This window comes from Haliotis rufescens, unplaced genomic scaffold (genome assembly GCF_023055435.1).
Source record: "Haliotis rufescens isolate VD_foot unplaced genomic scaffold, xgHalRufe1.0.p SCAF_3, whole genome shotgun sequence".
In the NCBI taxonomy this organism is placed as follows: Eukaryota; Metazoa; Mollusca; class Gastropoda; order Lepetellida; family Haliotidae; genus Haliotis; species Haliotis rufescens.
In genome coordinates, this window is record NW_025964001.1 from 42,550,173 (window position 1) to 42,565,562 (window position 15,390).

At 40.4% G+C, this 15,390-nt stretch overlaps 1 protein-coding gene across 1 annotated transcript; it reads right to left on the reverse strand.

The window, feature by feature from the left end:
• Nucleotides 1-888: 888 nt before the first annotated feature.
• On the reverse strand, nt 889-4,711 carry LOC124123373 (nuclear nucleic acid-binding protein C1D-like). Its single transcript, XM_046486604.2, has 5 exons — nt 4,364-4,711; nt 3,203-3,269; nt 2,673-2,728; nt 2,341-2,485; nt 889-2,000 (listed from the first exon to the last, which is right to left on the reverse strand). The coding sequence occupies exons 1-5, from the start codon at nt 4,499-4,501 to the stop codon at nt 1,891-1,893; spliced, it is 516 nt and encodes a 171-aa protein (XP_046342560.1). The 5' UTR covers nt 4,502-4,711; the 3' UTR covers nt 889-1,890.
• Nucleotides 4,712-15,390: the final 10,679 nt, after the last annotated feature.

The window sequence follows — 15,390 nt, forward strand, 5'->3', positions numbered from 1 at the left end:
AGTGTTTGTCCTACATGTTTTGTACCAGGAACATACATCACTGTAGTCTGTCAACATTAGCTTTATGCTCATTTTAGATAGTGCTGGGAGTCACAGGATGGGAAATCCTGCTTCCAACGCACACAAAATTGGAAAGATATACAGAACCCAACCACAAGTTTTTACGCATGTTAAGGAATGAATAATTGGATACCACTTAATACATTCAGGTAGAATAGGTCTTCAGCAACCCATGCTTGCCGTAGAGTTGAGGTGAAATGGGGTTTAACGTCATGTCCAAAATTATTGCACTTATATAGCGATGTGCATGCACGTGTGTGTGTGTCTGCTTGTACTTGTATGGACTGATGCTGATTTATAGTGCTAGCTGACTGAGATATCATGCCGCAGTTTAACATGAATACCCCACTAGACACAGTATACTGACCCCGAGCCGACCAGTCGTTGTTTTACCCCCTTAATGTCGAGCGCCAGACAGGGTAACAACAAGTACCATCTTTTGGTATGACGCGGCGGGGGATCGAACCCCGGACCTTCCACTCTCTGGGCGGACACTCTACCACAAGACCACGGGCAGTCTCTTGCCGTAGAAGGCGACTATGCTTGTAAGAGGCGACTAACTGGATCGGGTGGTCAGGCTTGCTGACTTGGTTGATGCATGTCAGCGTATCCCGATTGCATGGATCAATTGTGGTCAGATGGTAGAGTACTATCTCTGTATTGATTGGGGTGAAGTGTGTGCTTCAAAGCAGGACAAAACTAGATGTGAATGTTATTTCGGGGGGGGGGGGGGGGGGGGGAGTTTGAGTACATCTTTTATAATAAGTGCAAACAAACATGAGGAAAACTTCCATATGATATCACATATTAAATATGATAAAAACCAGCAAGTCAAGAAGCTACTTTATTTGAATCAACATTGATATATTCAATATTTGTCATTTCTTGGGAACACCAATCTTAAACATGGGACTCCTGCAATTGAGTGAGTGAGGTTTTTACGCCGCTTTTAGCAATATCACGGCAGGGGACACCAGTAATGGGCTTCACACATTGTACCCATGTCGGGAATCGAACCCGGGTCTTCGGCGTGATGAGCAAACGCTTAAACCACTAGGCTACCTGACCGCCCCCTACAATTGAAGATTGTGTGTCCCCTGAACCCCAAAATAAATAACACAGGTAAATCCCTTTAGTGGTATTCACCATGACCAAAAATGTCACTTTTATGTCAACAGCTCTCTTAAATAGGGTAATGTTATTGTGGGGTTTAAGTCTGGTCTTTAACAGTATTTCAACTATATTTCCATGGTATTTTAAACCCCCAGCAGGGCCTGGCTCTATGTGATGAGATTTAATAACTTTTTTATCTGCAACACATGCAAGTTGACCTTCATATATACTTTTGAAAATTAAATGGTGCTTTATTGTGTTGGACCTGTGACCAGTGACCTGTGTGTCTCATGTCTGAAATAGGATTCAACTAAGTTCACACTAAATAAGCAGCTTGACCTTCCCAGTGTCTTGACTGAACAGCGGTACACGCTTCAACTCCCTTAATCAATGTTCCTGGAAAAGCATTTTATCAGGATTTCAAGCAATAATTTGAATACATAACTTTGCATCTTGTTAGACATCATCAACACTTATCCAACATACAGTCCTTGCACCCTGAGTCTTGATAGGGACTATCACAACATTCAGTGATTCATGTTGTCTTGAACTTGCCAAGGACCATGTGAGTCAAGTTCTCACCAATGGATACACAGCATTTCAAGAGTGAGATAGGACAACTAGCCCAGGAAACCAGTGTATCCCCATCCTAGAGCATACTGCTGGCAGTATGTCGAAGTACACCATCTTCTCTACATTCACTTGACTGGCATCCTGTCACCTGGTTCTCCTCCCCTTCCTCGTCTCCTGAACGTCATCCAACTTCCTCTTCCTGCTCCCACCAGGGGCATTAAGGGAATGTCGTGACTGCGAAGGTCCTTCCTCGTCTGAATAGAAGAGAGTACTTATGTAACACTGCTTTGGCCCTTATTAACTTCTACTCGCCACAAATATGTAGAGTAAGGGCACAGATAAGTTTAACCACAGTTGAACCATTAGGGATGTATTACACAAATTAATTGTGTGATTTGGAGTTTTTCTTTTGAGTTCATTTCACTCACACTCATGATTCTTTTGCTTAAAGCCTGTTTGGGTATATCCAATGACTTATTTTTGTAGGTCCCACCATTGTGAATCAAATCTGTGACAGGCTATGTGACTGTGACCAGTCTATGACTGGCTTTACTCCAGCCAAGTAACTAGCCAAAAACATGTGACTGGTCTCACCTCTACCCTGTTGCTCGACCTTCTTCTGTGCTGCCTGCCAAAGAGCACTCTTCACCATACGTTTAGCAGCTCCAGCATTAACTTTTGGGGCCTTTGCTTTGTCTTGAATCTCCTTCACGCGGTTCATGTATCCACGCACACGCTCCTGGAGCACAATACAATGGTAAATGGAAACCCTTCACAATATACTTTCAAATTGTATGTACCACAAATTTGGAGATGATGTGTCTGGCAGTAAAACTGCATTATTTTAAAAACGGATTTTCTACAAGTTAGAGAAGAGCTTACAGGGAGGCAACTCTTGAAATGCAAACTGAGAAATCCCTTCTTACCAGCTCTTGCTTGATGGCATGGTCTTTGGGGTTGACTCCACACACATTCAGATACACTGCAACAACAGGAGCACAGAATTACTTAGTGAACAAAGTACTATAATCAATAGTCCAAGTCTGTGGGTGTGTCTGAAATAACTGCCTGCCCACCTGCCCATGGCTGGTAACTTTTCTTTCGGGCTGCAGGAATTTTCCCACAACTGTCAGATAGATTTGTTACTTGTCGCTGAACAGCATCAGACTTTTGGCTACATATTTTTGCCAAAGGACCTAAACAATCCTATAATATGTGTTAATGTTGAACATTTGATTTGTAAAAATGATGACTTCTCGACATGTTTAATCCTTTATCATGTTTATTTGAATCCAAACACTAATCAGAATTGAGGTCATTCTTCGAAGTGTCTGAACATGCTGATGACACTATCTGAGATGGGTCTAACTGGAATTGTCTGGTGTTGTGAAGGACTGTGATGAGGAGTAGCAAGAAGTGTACAAAGTGAACTGGAAACTGTGCAGGGGGAACTTACTCCAGAACAATGAGTTGACTGCATACGATGCCACCAAGTCCATCTTCCCCATGTCCAGGGGCTCCAGCTGAAACATGAGAGTCACTGGCATAAGACGAAGAAGAAGTCAGCTGGAAAAAATGAGTTTTAAGCCCAGACTCAAAAGACTGAAAGTGTTGGCACTGATTTCAGCAAAGTGCAAACTCTGCAGCCTAAACAATGTAGGTGCAAACGTATCATCACCACTTCAAATACTGTGTTACAGTGATCATGGTCATCACACAATAAACTGTCATGTAATATTTCGGACTTATTGTCCTGATCCAAATTTACCAACAGATCAAGTTTACTAAAATGTGCATTTGTGAAAAAATAAGTTTTGAGGTATGTTTTCATTACTTATTGAAAACCTTTCCTAATGTAGCTTTATTTGAAACATAACTCCGGTGGCGAACACTTTGATGTCTTCAGTGGGCTTTTTAGCGTCTGCCTTGATTACGTCATTAAGCAAGTGGTTATGTATTGCTAAGTGGTTTGAAAACGGGCGACTTGGGGATACAACGGTGTATACTGGTTAGGGGCCTAATTCATAAAATATATTGGCTATAAAGCCATGAACCCATGAAACATTCACAATCAAATTATTGAAATACATTCATTCCTCATGTTCATTGGCTGACACACAGCATGAAAATAAACTACATTTATTTCTTGGCTGAACCGTATGAACACTAAATAATTCAGTCAACTAACTCATGATCACAGTCATCTCTTCTTGTTTCTTGCAGTGTTGTACTGGTCACAACAAGCAGAGTGAGATACCACCCTCTCATTGTTAGACTGCCATATTTACACTATACCTAAACACTAGCCATATTAAATTATTTGTTATATACTCGATGTTGCACAGAAAACACAAAGAAACAGAAAAAAACCCACACAAAATCGTTGTGGGGGCATTGATAAATACGACAGTACCCATAAGAGCCATGGTTGTTTAGATTGGAAATCAAGACCTTGAAGAAGGACAAGTTAGGCCTATTTTACAGTTGGTTTCTGTCTAGTATCTAAATCGATAACTTCGTGACTGTGGGATGGTTGTATTTCAGTGATCATCGACATGATAATAACATTAACAGCTAACAGATACAAAGCCTCCTAATATCTCGTTCTCAGTGCCACCTTTTCGAAGAACTCCATTCTTGGTTTCGCTAGAAGCGGCTTCAACTCTGTCTCCAGGCTGGTCAAAGCTGAATCAAAGGATGCCAGCTTTTCTTTCATTTCACTCGGAATACCACCACCATCTTCCCCACTCGTCATTCTCAGCTGATCTCCAGACCGAGCACGACAAAATGTTCAAATTTACACGTTTTCTTTCACCACATGTTGTGACAAGACGGTGTCACAAATATTGAATCACTCCCATAATCCGAATAGCTTCGCCTGTATGTTTGTTTTATAACACATATTCATGCTTTTTGTACATGTCACAACCTGAATTACTATTAAACAAAGTAAAAGAACAGTGTATAAGAAAACTTTTGGAAATGATACTTTACAATTAAGGAAAAAAAAGAATACTATTTGGTGAAATAAATTGTATAGGCTCTCAATTTGAACCGTCACCGGTTAAGGGGGACGCAACTCTTCAGTGAATATGCGCTGATCACTAAAAGTTACTATATCAGGATTTTATGAGAGTTTTGTTGGATAATTTTCTTTCGGTGCGTTCCTGAATAGTTCAAAACGGTCTAACTTCTGAGATTCATTCGAAATTTACACACTTTCTTTGTTTTAACGGTTTCTAGATTTATTTTATATTAATAAGGTCTGTTTTATATCATTAACGGAACGTTACATATCACACCTCTTAAGTTACATAACGCCGGTATAAAGTTGTGCATTCGACCTCTGTACGTGGTATATGCAACCACGATATGTTTTTAAAAAATCACACAATTTTGTGTGAATTATTGCACCTTTTCTACACACCGGATTTTATCTCTGAACACATTGTTTAAGGCAATGTGAGTACATCACTACAAGCTATGAATGCTTAAAGTTAAAATGATGGTTACTTAGATAAATAAAGATCATGTATCGAAATAGTTTAGTCACGTGATATATATTTAATATTACAGGTCCACCCATGGAATAAATTCAGTCATGAATGAAATAAAATGTTTATGGCAGTGTGTGTTTATTGTGTATGTTATCATTCAGGGTTTTACTCCTCCACATGAAGCTGACTTGCCGGGATATAACAGGATTTCCGTTCAGGGCTGCCCGCGTTAAACACTATACTTTATTGACACAGTTGTCTGATTTATTTCACATAGATTGTTAGTCGGCATTGTCTGACTTGTTTCACACTGACACCATTGTCTGATTTGTTTCACATAGTCACCATTGTCTGATTTGTTTCACATTGTCACCATTGTCTGATTTGTTTCACATTGACAACTTTGTCTGATTTGTTTCACATTGTCACCATTTTCTGATTAGTTTCAAATTGACAACATTGTCTGATTTGTTTCACATTTACACCATTGTCTGATTCGCTTCACATTGACAGCATTGTCTGATTTGTTTCACATTGTCATTGTCTGATTTGTTTCACATTGACACCATTGTCTGATTTGTTTCACATTGTCACCATTGTCTGATTTGTTTCACATTGTCACCATTTTCTGATAAGTTTCACATTGACAACATTGTCTGATTTGTTTCACATAGATTGTTAGTCGGCATTGTCTGACTTGTTTCACACTGACACCATTGTCTGATTTGTTTCACATAGTCACCATTGTCTGATTTGTTTCACATTGTCACCATTGTCTGATTTGTTTCACATTAACAACTTTGTCTGATTTGTTTCACATTGTCACCATTTTCTGATTAGTTTCAAATTGACAACATTGTCTGATTTGTTTCACATTTACACCATTGTCTGATTCGCTTCACATTGACAGCATTGTCTGATTTGTTTCACATTGTCATTGTCTGATTTGTCCCACATTGACACCATTGTCTGATTTGTTTCACATTGTCACCATTGTCTGATTTGTTTCACATTGTCACCATTTTCTGATAAGTTTCACATTGACAACATTGTCTGATTTGTTTCACATTGACACCATTGCCTGATTCGCTTCACATTGACAACATTGTCTGATTTGTTTCACATTGTCATTGTCTGACTTGTTTCACACTGACACCATTGTCTGATTTGTTTCACATAGTCACCATTGTCTGATTTGTTTCACATTGTCACCATTGTCTGATTTGTTTCACATTGACAACTTTGTCTGATTTGTTTCACATTGTCACCATTTTCTTATTAGTTTCACATTGACAACATTGTCTGATTTGTTTCACATTGACACCATTGTCTGATTCGCTTCACATTGACAACATTGTCTGATTTGTTTCACATTGTCATTGTCTGATTTGTCCCACATTGACATCATTGTCTGATTTGTTTCACATTGACACCATTGTCTGATTTGTTTCACATTGACACCATTGTCTGATTTGTCCCACATTGACACCATTGTTTGATTTGTTTCACATTGACACCCTTCTCTGATGTGTTCCACATTGACACCATTGTCTGATTAGTTTCCCATTGACAACATTATCTGATTTGTTTCACATTGGCAACATTGTCTGATTTGTTTCACATTGACACCATTGTCTGATTTGTTTCACATTGACACCATTGTCTGATTCGTTTCACATTGACACCATTGTCTGATTTGTCCCACATTGACACCATTGTCTGATTTGTTTCACATTGACACCCTTCTCTGATGTGTTCCACATTGACACCATTGTCTGATGTGTTTCACACCAACATCAGTTTCTGATGTGTTTCACATTGACACCATTGTCTGATGTGTTTCACATCGACACCATTGTCTGATTCGTTTCACATTGTCATTGTCTCATTTGTCCCACATTGACACCATTGTCTGATTTGTCCGACATTTACACCATTGTCTGATTTGTTTCACATTACCATCATTGTCTGATGTGTTTCACATTGTCACCATTGTTCGATTTTGTCCACACTTAAACCATTGTCTGATGTTTTTCACATTGACATCATTGTCCGAGTTGTTTCACAATGACACCACTGTCTCACGCGACTTACATTAACAGCAATATCTGATTGGTTTCACGCGTACTGTTATTGTTGGTACCAACAGTCTTACATACAGAACCACCTATGTTGGTAGGCGTGCTGTATATTCCATTGAGGGTCAGTGTCTTCAGCAACCCATGCCTGTCATAAGAGGCAGCTATGGGATACACGTCACCTCATCCCAATTGCATAGATCGATGCACATGATGTCAATCACTGTGTTGTTCTGTCCAGACTCGATTATTTACAGACCACAGTCATATAGCTGGCATTGTGCTTAGTGCGACGTTAAGAACAAAGAAACAATTAACAATTAACAATCTAACCGACAAACTCGCCCTGAATACTGAATAGAAATTATGACTACGTCAGCGACGGCTGACAGAAGAACCGTCAAGTCTTTCTTATGAAATACATACATTTCACTTGATGGTACTATGCAGAATCTTTGTGATTTGAGGTTGTTCGTGACAGTATGGGATACTGTAAGGGACATTCTCGCGATCTCGACCTTTGGAAGCGAGCTGAATATGCCAAAAAAAACCGAGCATGCGAGATCGCGAGAACGCGAGATTTTGGCCAAATCTCGCGATCTCGTATTCTCGTCTTTTTGGCATATTTGTTTCCAAAGGTCGAGATCGCGAGAATGTCCCTTACAGCATTCCATATGAAAGATATAATGCGCATATATCTCCCGATGAGGTCAGTGGCTAGACCGCATCAACAGAAGAGCTGAAGCTTGTAGACACATCCCCAGTTTCACCATAGATCGGTACGAACTGTTTCTACTCCATTTAGATAGGTCGTATTTGTTTTGGCTCCTGGAGACAAGTTAGAATGATGTACTGGGCATTGGAACGACAGATTGTGTTTGTTTTGCAGTAACCGGGATATGCCATTAATCTTCTTACCCCCTTCATTGCATTAAGTCAGTCACTCAGATGATTACAGATCCTCGCGGATCTTCTACACACGCCAGTGTAGCGGACGCCTAGGGATAGCATCATCTAGCCTGTCTCACAGTCCCTGAACCATATTTTATTCCCTTCCGCCTAGCCCTCACACTAAACGCTCAAAATGAAGCAAATTAGATTTTACAAAGGTTCATGTTTGAAACTTCCACGTCCCTGGCGCTCCTTTTCAGTTTAAATGGAGTTGTTTGTTTCTATATAAATAATATATTTTCAGCGACTAAGCGTTAGTCTAAGCATCATCTATTATTGGATTTTAACGGTGGGTAAGTCTAGCTGGGCGTGCTCATGTTGGTTCCCACATTTTCATATGTATGGAGTAGATTTAGGTTTTCGATGTGATGCTGCAGAGAGAGACACGATGAAAAACGCACTCTATAGATTCACTAAACCCGCTGTGTACGTCCCCGCGACACAGAAAGGCATCGTTTGTCAACCTTCGAAAGAAGGCACAGATGGCCCAGTCGTCTAAAGCGCCACAATTCGCTGTCTAGAGTTGCGTCCCTTGGGAACGCCAGAAACCTATGATTGTGGATTCGAATCCCGGTTATCCCCGATTTTTCTAGGTTTGTCAGCACCATACCCGTGCCCGTGGGCTTCTCGTCGTAAACGCCTCAGACCGCCTTCGGGATTTCCTCCCACATTAAGCTGACACGATGTGATATAACGTGAATGCTATTAAAATCGGCGTTAAACCGGACACACTCACTAACCTTCGCAAACATGGCCGTAGTAGCAGTCTTTAGACACGCCAAGAACCTATGGTAATAGTGTGTGAAATCAGCTGAAAATGAGATTATATCTCCCATAAGCCCTCACACACTTCCACGTAAAACAGTTCCTTAATTACCATTGTCTGAATATTTAGGGTCGTACAACACATCTTGGCAGACCTCTGTTCAAATTCAAGGTAAACAAAGGCCACAGTATAATTTTGTCATGCGCCACGATTAGTCGTTTACTATCCTTAAGAAAAAAACGGCGAGTGGGAGTTGTTTATCGTACAATGAAACACTGCAGGGAGAATAAACCACGAGGGGCGCAAACGATAAACAACGACCACGAGTCGTTTATTTCTTATAGGAGATATCAACATTATATACAGTCTCTTTAAGGATGTTGATAAAATGTACAAGCTTTAAAAATAGTTACCTTAACATAACATCGGTATTAGGAGAAAAGGTACAGATAATCGACGTGAGGATTGTGAGAATATGCGAGAAATACCAAACTTAACCCACCTGTTCATAAAATGGACTTGTCCGGTATTGCCGAGGTCGGATTCTATTAAGGGAGTCATCATTATTAAAATTTGGGTAAACATTTTTAAAGCTTGTACATTTTATTAACATCTTTAAAGAGCCTGTACATAATTTTGATATCTCATATACAATAAACACTGCATGGAGAATAAACCATTATGGGCTACTATAAACAACTCCCACTCGCCGTATATTTCTTAAATAACACACTTAAAAAGAGCGTTGTAGAAAAAATTACAAATGAATTCTGTGTGATAAATTCAGGTTTTATTTGTTGTGTACTCTGTGTTCCAGCAGAGACATTGTGTCTGGTTCCAGTAAACGGTCAACAGCTTGTCACAGAACCAATCAGGTCTTGGAATTAGGTCGCCCCGTGGTTGGTCTATTTCATACGTAGCGTAAAACTAACACCTTTAATACACAGTTTGAAGTATGTCGCGCGGTCAGATAGTTCCTTAAAAAATGTCATGGAAAAAAAATTCAATTGCACGTTGTAATGTTCGATTATGGTAAAGCATCCGCTCGTCACGCCGAAGACCCGGGTTCGATTCCCGACATGGGTACAATATGTGAAGCCGTCCCCCGTCGTGATATTGCTGGAATGTTGCTGAAAGCGGCGTAAAACCATACTCACTCTCTCACTGGTAACTGAATTGTGCGAAGCAGAATAGCATATTAGTATTTTAGGAGCGCTTTGAGGTAGAGCCGATGTCGCACTCATGGTATATCGTTGGATATGAGGAATAGCTGTATGTTCAAAGTAGGCGGCCCAAATAAGAAATAATCTCTCTCTCATTTTATTCTTTACTGGGCACCATGCCGCGCAGATGAGGTTATCACCACTGTGCGAATCGAAATCTGGAGTACTTGAGCGTAGTGACACTCCCACGGGCCAGTGAAGGGGCACAACTCTGTGAGGACTAGCTTGAATACCGATATTCTAAAAGTCTGTGGTTATGCACACTGTAAGTAAGTACTTACTTTATGGATACTTAAAGGCCGACCAAGGTCTAACTTTCCAGCATTAGTAGCCAGCTGGTGTTACCAGGTGTATCATGTGGAAGGAGGCCGCATGTTTATATGTATGTATCAATTAGCACTGTCAACTCCTGGGACGTTACGCCTTAATACAACGTCAACTCCTGGGACGTTACGCCTTAATACAACGTCAACTGCTGGCCTCGTTCTGGGTTTTAGCTATCATCAAGAAGAATGTTTCATGAATATGTGAATGAATTACAACTTGAAAAAATATATGAATTCTTAATGGCATATTTAACACCCAATATAAGATAAATATAACATTGTCACTTATGAAACCAAATATGTACTTATCTAAATTGGTTATACATGCATCTATATAGGTGAGGTGAAATGGTGTGTGTGTGTGTGTGTGTGTGTGTGTGTGTGTGTGTGTGTGTGTGTGTGTGTGACTGCTTGTACTCGTCCGGATTCATGCCGATTATAAAATGCAAGCCCACTGAGATACCATGCCGCAGTTTTAACATGAATACCCTTTGTTTTAGCCCCTTAATGCCTAGCACCGGCAGGGTAACAACAAGTACCATCTTTTAACGTCTTTTGGTATGACGCGGCCGGGGATGGAACCCCGGGCCTTCCGTTTTCCTGTCGAACGCTCTACCCCAAGACCACGGAAGGACGCTCTACCACAAGACCACGGAAGGACGCTCTACCCCAAGACCACGGAAGGACGCTCTACCCCAAGACCACGGAAGGACGCTCTACCACAAGACCACGGAAGGACGCTCTACCACAAGACCACGGAAGGACGCTCTACCACAAGACCACGGAAGCGGTCTGCATCTATGTAGGCTGCTGTGTTCTATAATGACTATTTAGAAAGAAATAAGATACAAGATATCTTTAGTTGTTCCAACTGCCATACCAAAAACCAGAGCTGGACGGTTCCAGCATGCCGAGAAGGGGTTATGGACGGGTCCATGAGTATCACGGGTGTCGGCATCAACCCACTTCCCAGTGACACATTGCGCTGCTTCGTCTTCGTCGTACATGGTGGTTTGAAATCCTCTTTCCAACATTTCAAATGAATGGAAGTTTGACGTCGGGTCTTAATCATAAACATGTACCAGGCAATAAAACAAACAAGTGCCGGCCCCACTAAGGATTTGAAATAAACGGTACGTGAGCCTGTGCATTTGCTAAATTGGAACACTTTTTTGATCTGTAATCCCTTGTATAATGCAATACAGTCTATGTGAATATAGCTCCCCAACTAGAGGTGTCATTATACTGGTTTGGTTATTGATTTTTGTCACTTATTTATGATTCTATTTCAGATGATATGGATATGTTTTCTGAAAGCGTGACTGGCCTTCAAATGTTGCTGGACAATCTCCATGATAATTCTGTACAATGGAGGCTAAATATGAATATTAGTCAAACTAAAATAATGGTGTTTCGCAAAAGAGGAATCTTACGTAATGGTGGTTTGTAAATGGTAAAGAGCTAGAGCTGGTAAATGAATTTTGTCACTTAGGAAATATATTTACGTATAAGGGTAACTTCCTATATGCCAAAAGGCGTCAGCAGGTAAAGATCTAAATGCCATTCATGGATGTCTTGTATTCAAATATAAAATCGTGTAATTTTTACGCCGAAGACATGTTGTGAATTTTTTAATTCATTTTTTAACTTTCACAATGTGTAACTTGTGTGAAGTTTGGGGTGTTAAAATGCACCAGATATAGAACGTGTTCACCTAGTGTTTTGTCAAAGAATGTTTAATGTCCATTCTACATGCAGCAATATACGGTGAATTACGGTGTATATTTCGAGATATGTAAGAAGAATAAAATATTGGTTCAAAATTATAAAGAGTAATAATTGTTTATTAGCACTAGCATATGATATTTTATGTTTGATTGTCAAAACGTTTGGGCTTTTAATGTTAAAGCATTATTACGTACACATGATTTTGCTGATGGATGGTTAAATCCATTGATTGTAAATTCAGTTACCTTTTGCGCAATTTTTAAACAAAGCCTTATAGATTATGTACACGAATGGAACTGTATATATCAGGAACGGTGGACCCAGAGTTACCAACCCTCAGGAAAACCGCCATTTACGTCTGCTTCACCTCAGGAACAAATACCTCACAGGACGCCGTGCTCTTGGTCATCCCATCAGCATGAAGACTGTATCCAGACAACTTCGTCATTATGGTCTGAGAGCCTACCGACCGTTCAAGGGAATGACGTTAACGCCCGAACATCGACGTCGGAAAATGAGGTGGGCGAGGAATGTCGAGCGATGGCAGCAGAGAAATGAGAGCAGGTTCCAATTCTTCAAAGCAGATGGCAGAGTGCGTATTTATCGGCGGCCAGGGGAACGGACGGCACGTTGTTGCGTGAAGGCAATTGAACCAAACGGCGGTGGCAGTGTGAAGGTCTGGGGTGGCATTTGTGGAAACATGAAGACGGATCTGGTTGTTATTGATAGCAATCTTACCGCTGCACGTTACACCAGTGAAGTGTTAACGCCAGCTGTACTGCCATTTCTTCAACGTCACCCACAAGCGTTATTCCAGCAAGTGGCGTTAGGACAGGCGATGCAGGTAGAATGGCGTCAGATCCCTCTGCACTTCATTACACAACTGACTTTCCCTGCTCGGCGCCGTGTCAGAGCCTGAATCGAAACACCCGATATTGACTGGATAGTTGCTTTTTCTAACATTTTGAAAGTGGCGGCTCATTTTTATTGGTGATCGAATATTGGACAGTTAAATCTTCTTCGCGAAACAAGTCGATAAAATGAATTTCTTCCGCTGGATTTGTCAGTGTTTACGCAGACATGTTATAAAATTACCCTGTTTCAAAATACAACAATCATCGTTAAAAAAATATAGCTTCGTAAATATACGAGGTGACTTTTCTTATGTCTTATGGCCGTTACACTAATATAAATAGAGATTGTAGATTGATATTTGTTAACAATCTATTAAATATACTATCGAGGATGAGTGTCATTTCTTTTTAATATGTCCAAAGTTTAAGAAAAGATAGAGTTAAGTGTATTACTGAATATTACTGGCAAAACCCAAGTAGAGATAAAATGAAACAGGTTTTAAAATGTAACAGTAAATCTCTTATCACGTACAGCGCAAAATACATCAAATCCTGCTTGCATTAATTACCGCTGACTACCTCCGGCATGGAACTAAAAAATTGTCAGACGAGGGTCTCGTAGCCCAAGTCTTCTTTTTGAATAAGTTTTTTGTTCCGTTTATCATTTTTTTGTGAGAAGTTCACCAATTAGTTGTATGGTATGTGAGATGCCCCCTTTAAACCCCAAATGTCTTATCAGTCTGATTCGCTCGGGTGTATTTGTACCTGTAACAATAGGTGCTGGACATTAGAGTTTGTTTGTTTGTTTGTTGTTTAACGCCGCACTCAGCAATATTCTAGCTATATGACGGCAGGCTGTAAATAATCGAGTCTGGACCAGACAATCCAGTGATTGACATCATGAGCATCGATCCACGCATTTGGGATACGATGACATGCATCAACCAAGTCAGCGAGTCTGGCCATCCGATTCCGTTAGTCGCCTCTTACGGCAAGCATGAGTTGCTGAAGACCTATTTTACCCCGGAAAGACCCCATCCGGATTATGACCTACGCCAGGCTAGTTTCTTGCTCCCTGAGAAATCCACACGGTCAGCTGATTAGCCAATGTATAATAATAATAATAATAATAATAATAATAATAATCATAATAATAATGATGATCATAATGATGATGATGATGACGATGATGATGATGATGATGATGATGATGATGATGACGATAATAATGATAATAATTTTCTAATATATGTCGTGTTTTAAGAGCGTGTCTGGTTTGTCAGTGTACGTGGGAAACATTTCACCGCTGATACATCCGCATCCGCCATCTGATTGCAAGGGATGTTAGTATTCTACTGACATCTAGTGATGTGAGGAGCATGCTCGTTTCTACATCGATAAGTCATCCGTAGTGTCACAGGAGGCGAGCCGATACCAAGGTCGCTGAACATTCTCCTTTCAACGATATAGTTAGTTCTGACAGGGAGGTTGCCCATACTTAACCTCTGTCAACTCCCGTTCATTGAACATGACAGGAAGCCGAACTGTGATGCGTGATCCCGGACAACTCTCTACATATTGCATCACCCGCCAGACCAGCGACGTACTTGTAACGCTTTCAGATTCCGCGTTGTTCTTTGTGAATTCAGGCAGGTTTCTGGCAGGCGCCTACTGTGCCAGACAAACACGTGACAAGCTTGTATCAGCTTTACACGGGGGATTAATGCCCGCGGGTAGGGATGTGAATAATTAACGTAGTTATGATGTTATATGACAGTGTAATTTATTGTAAAACAATGTTGTAATTGTATTACATTGCTTCTGTTAAGATACAGTAGAAGTTCATAGCATTGTGTTTTGACAATGATTAGTTGTCGGGAATATAGTACTATCTAATGTAAGCAGTTGTGTGGGAGTTACTGTATTTAGATGTTTTTAAGATCAAGTGTGATCTAGAATCTTTCGAAACAGCTAGACTCGTGAAGCACTGTATAGAAACGTCTAGGAGGTATTTAGACCATATTAGGGGACACTAGCGTGTCTCTTTGATCTCACATTACATCAAGACCAGCTGTTTGTGAAGATATTTTTTTACCCTGAATATCCAGCCTAGGCCTATTTTGGAAGCTTGACCGTTGTGGCTGCTAGATGAATATTATTACCATTGCTATCGTATTGTATACAGCTATTGTAATTACTTTTCAATAATTTGTATTAACCT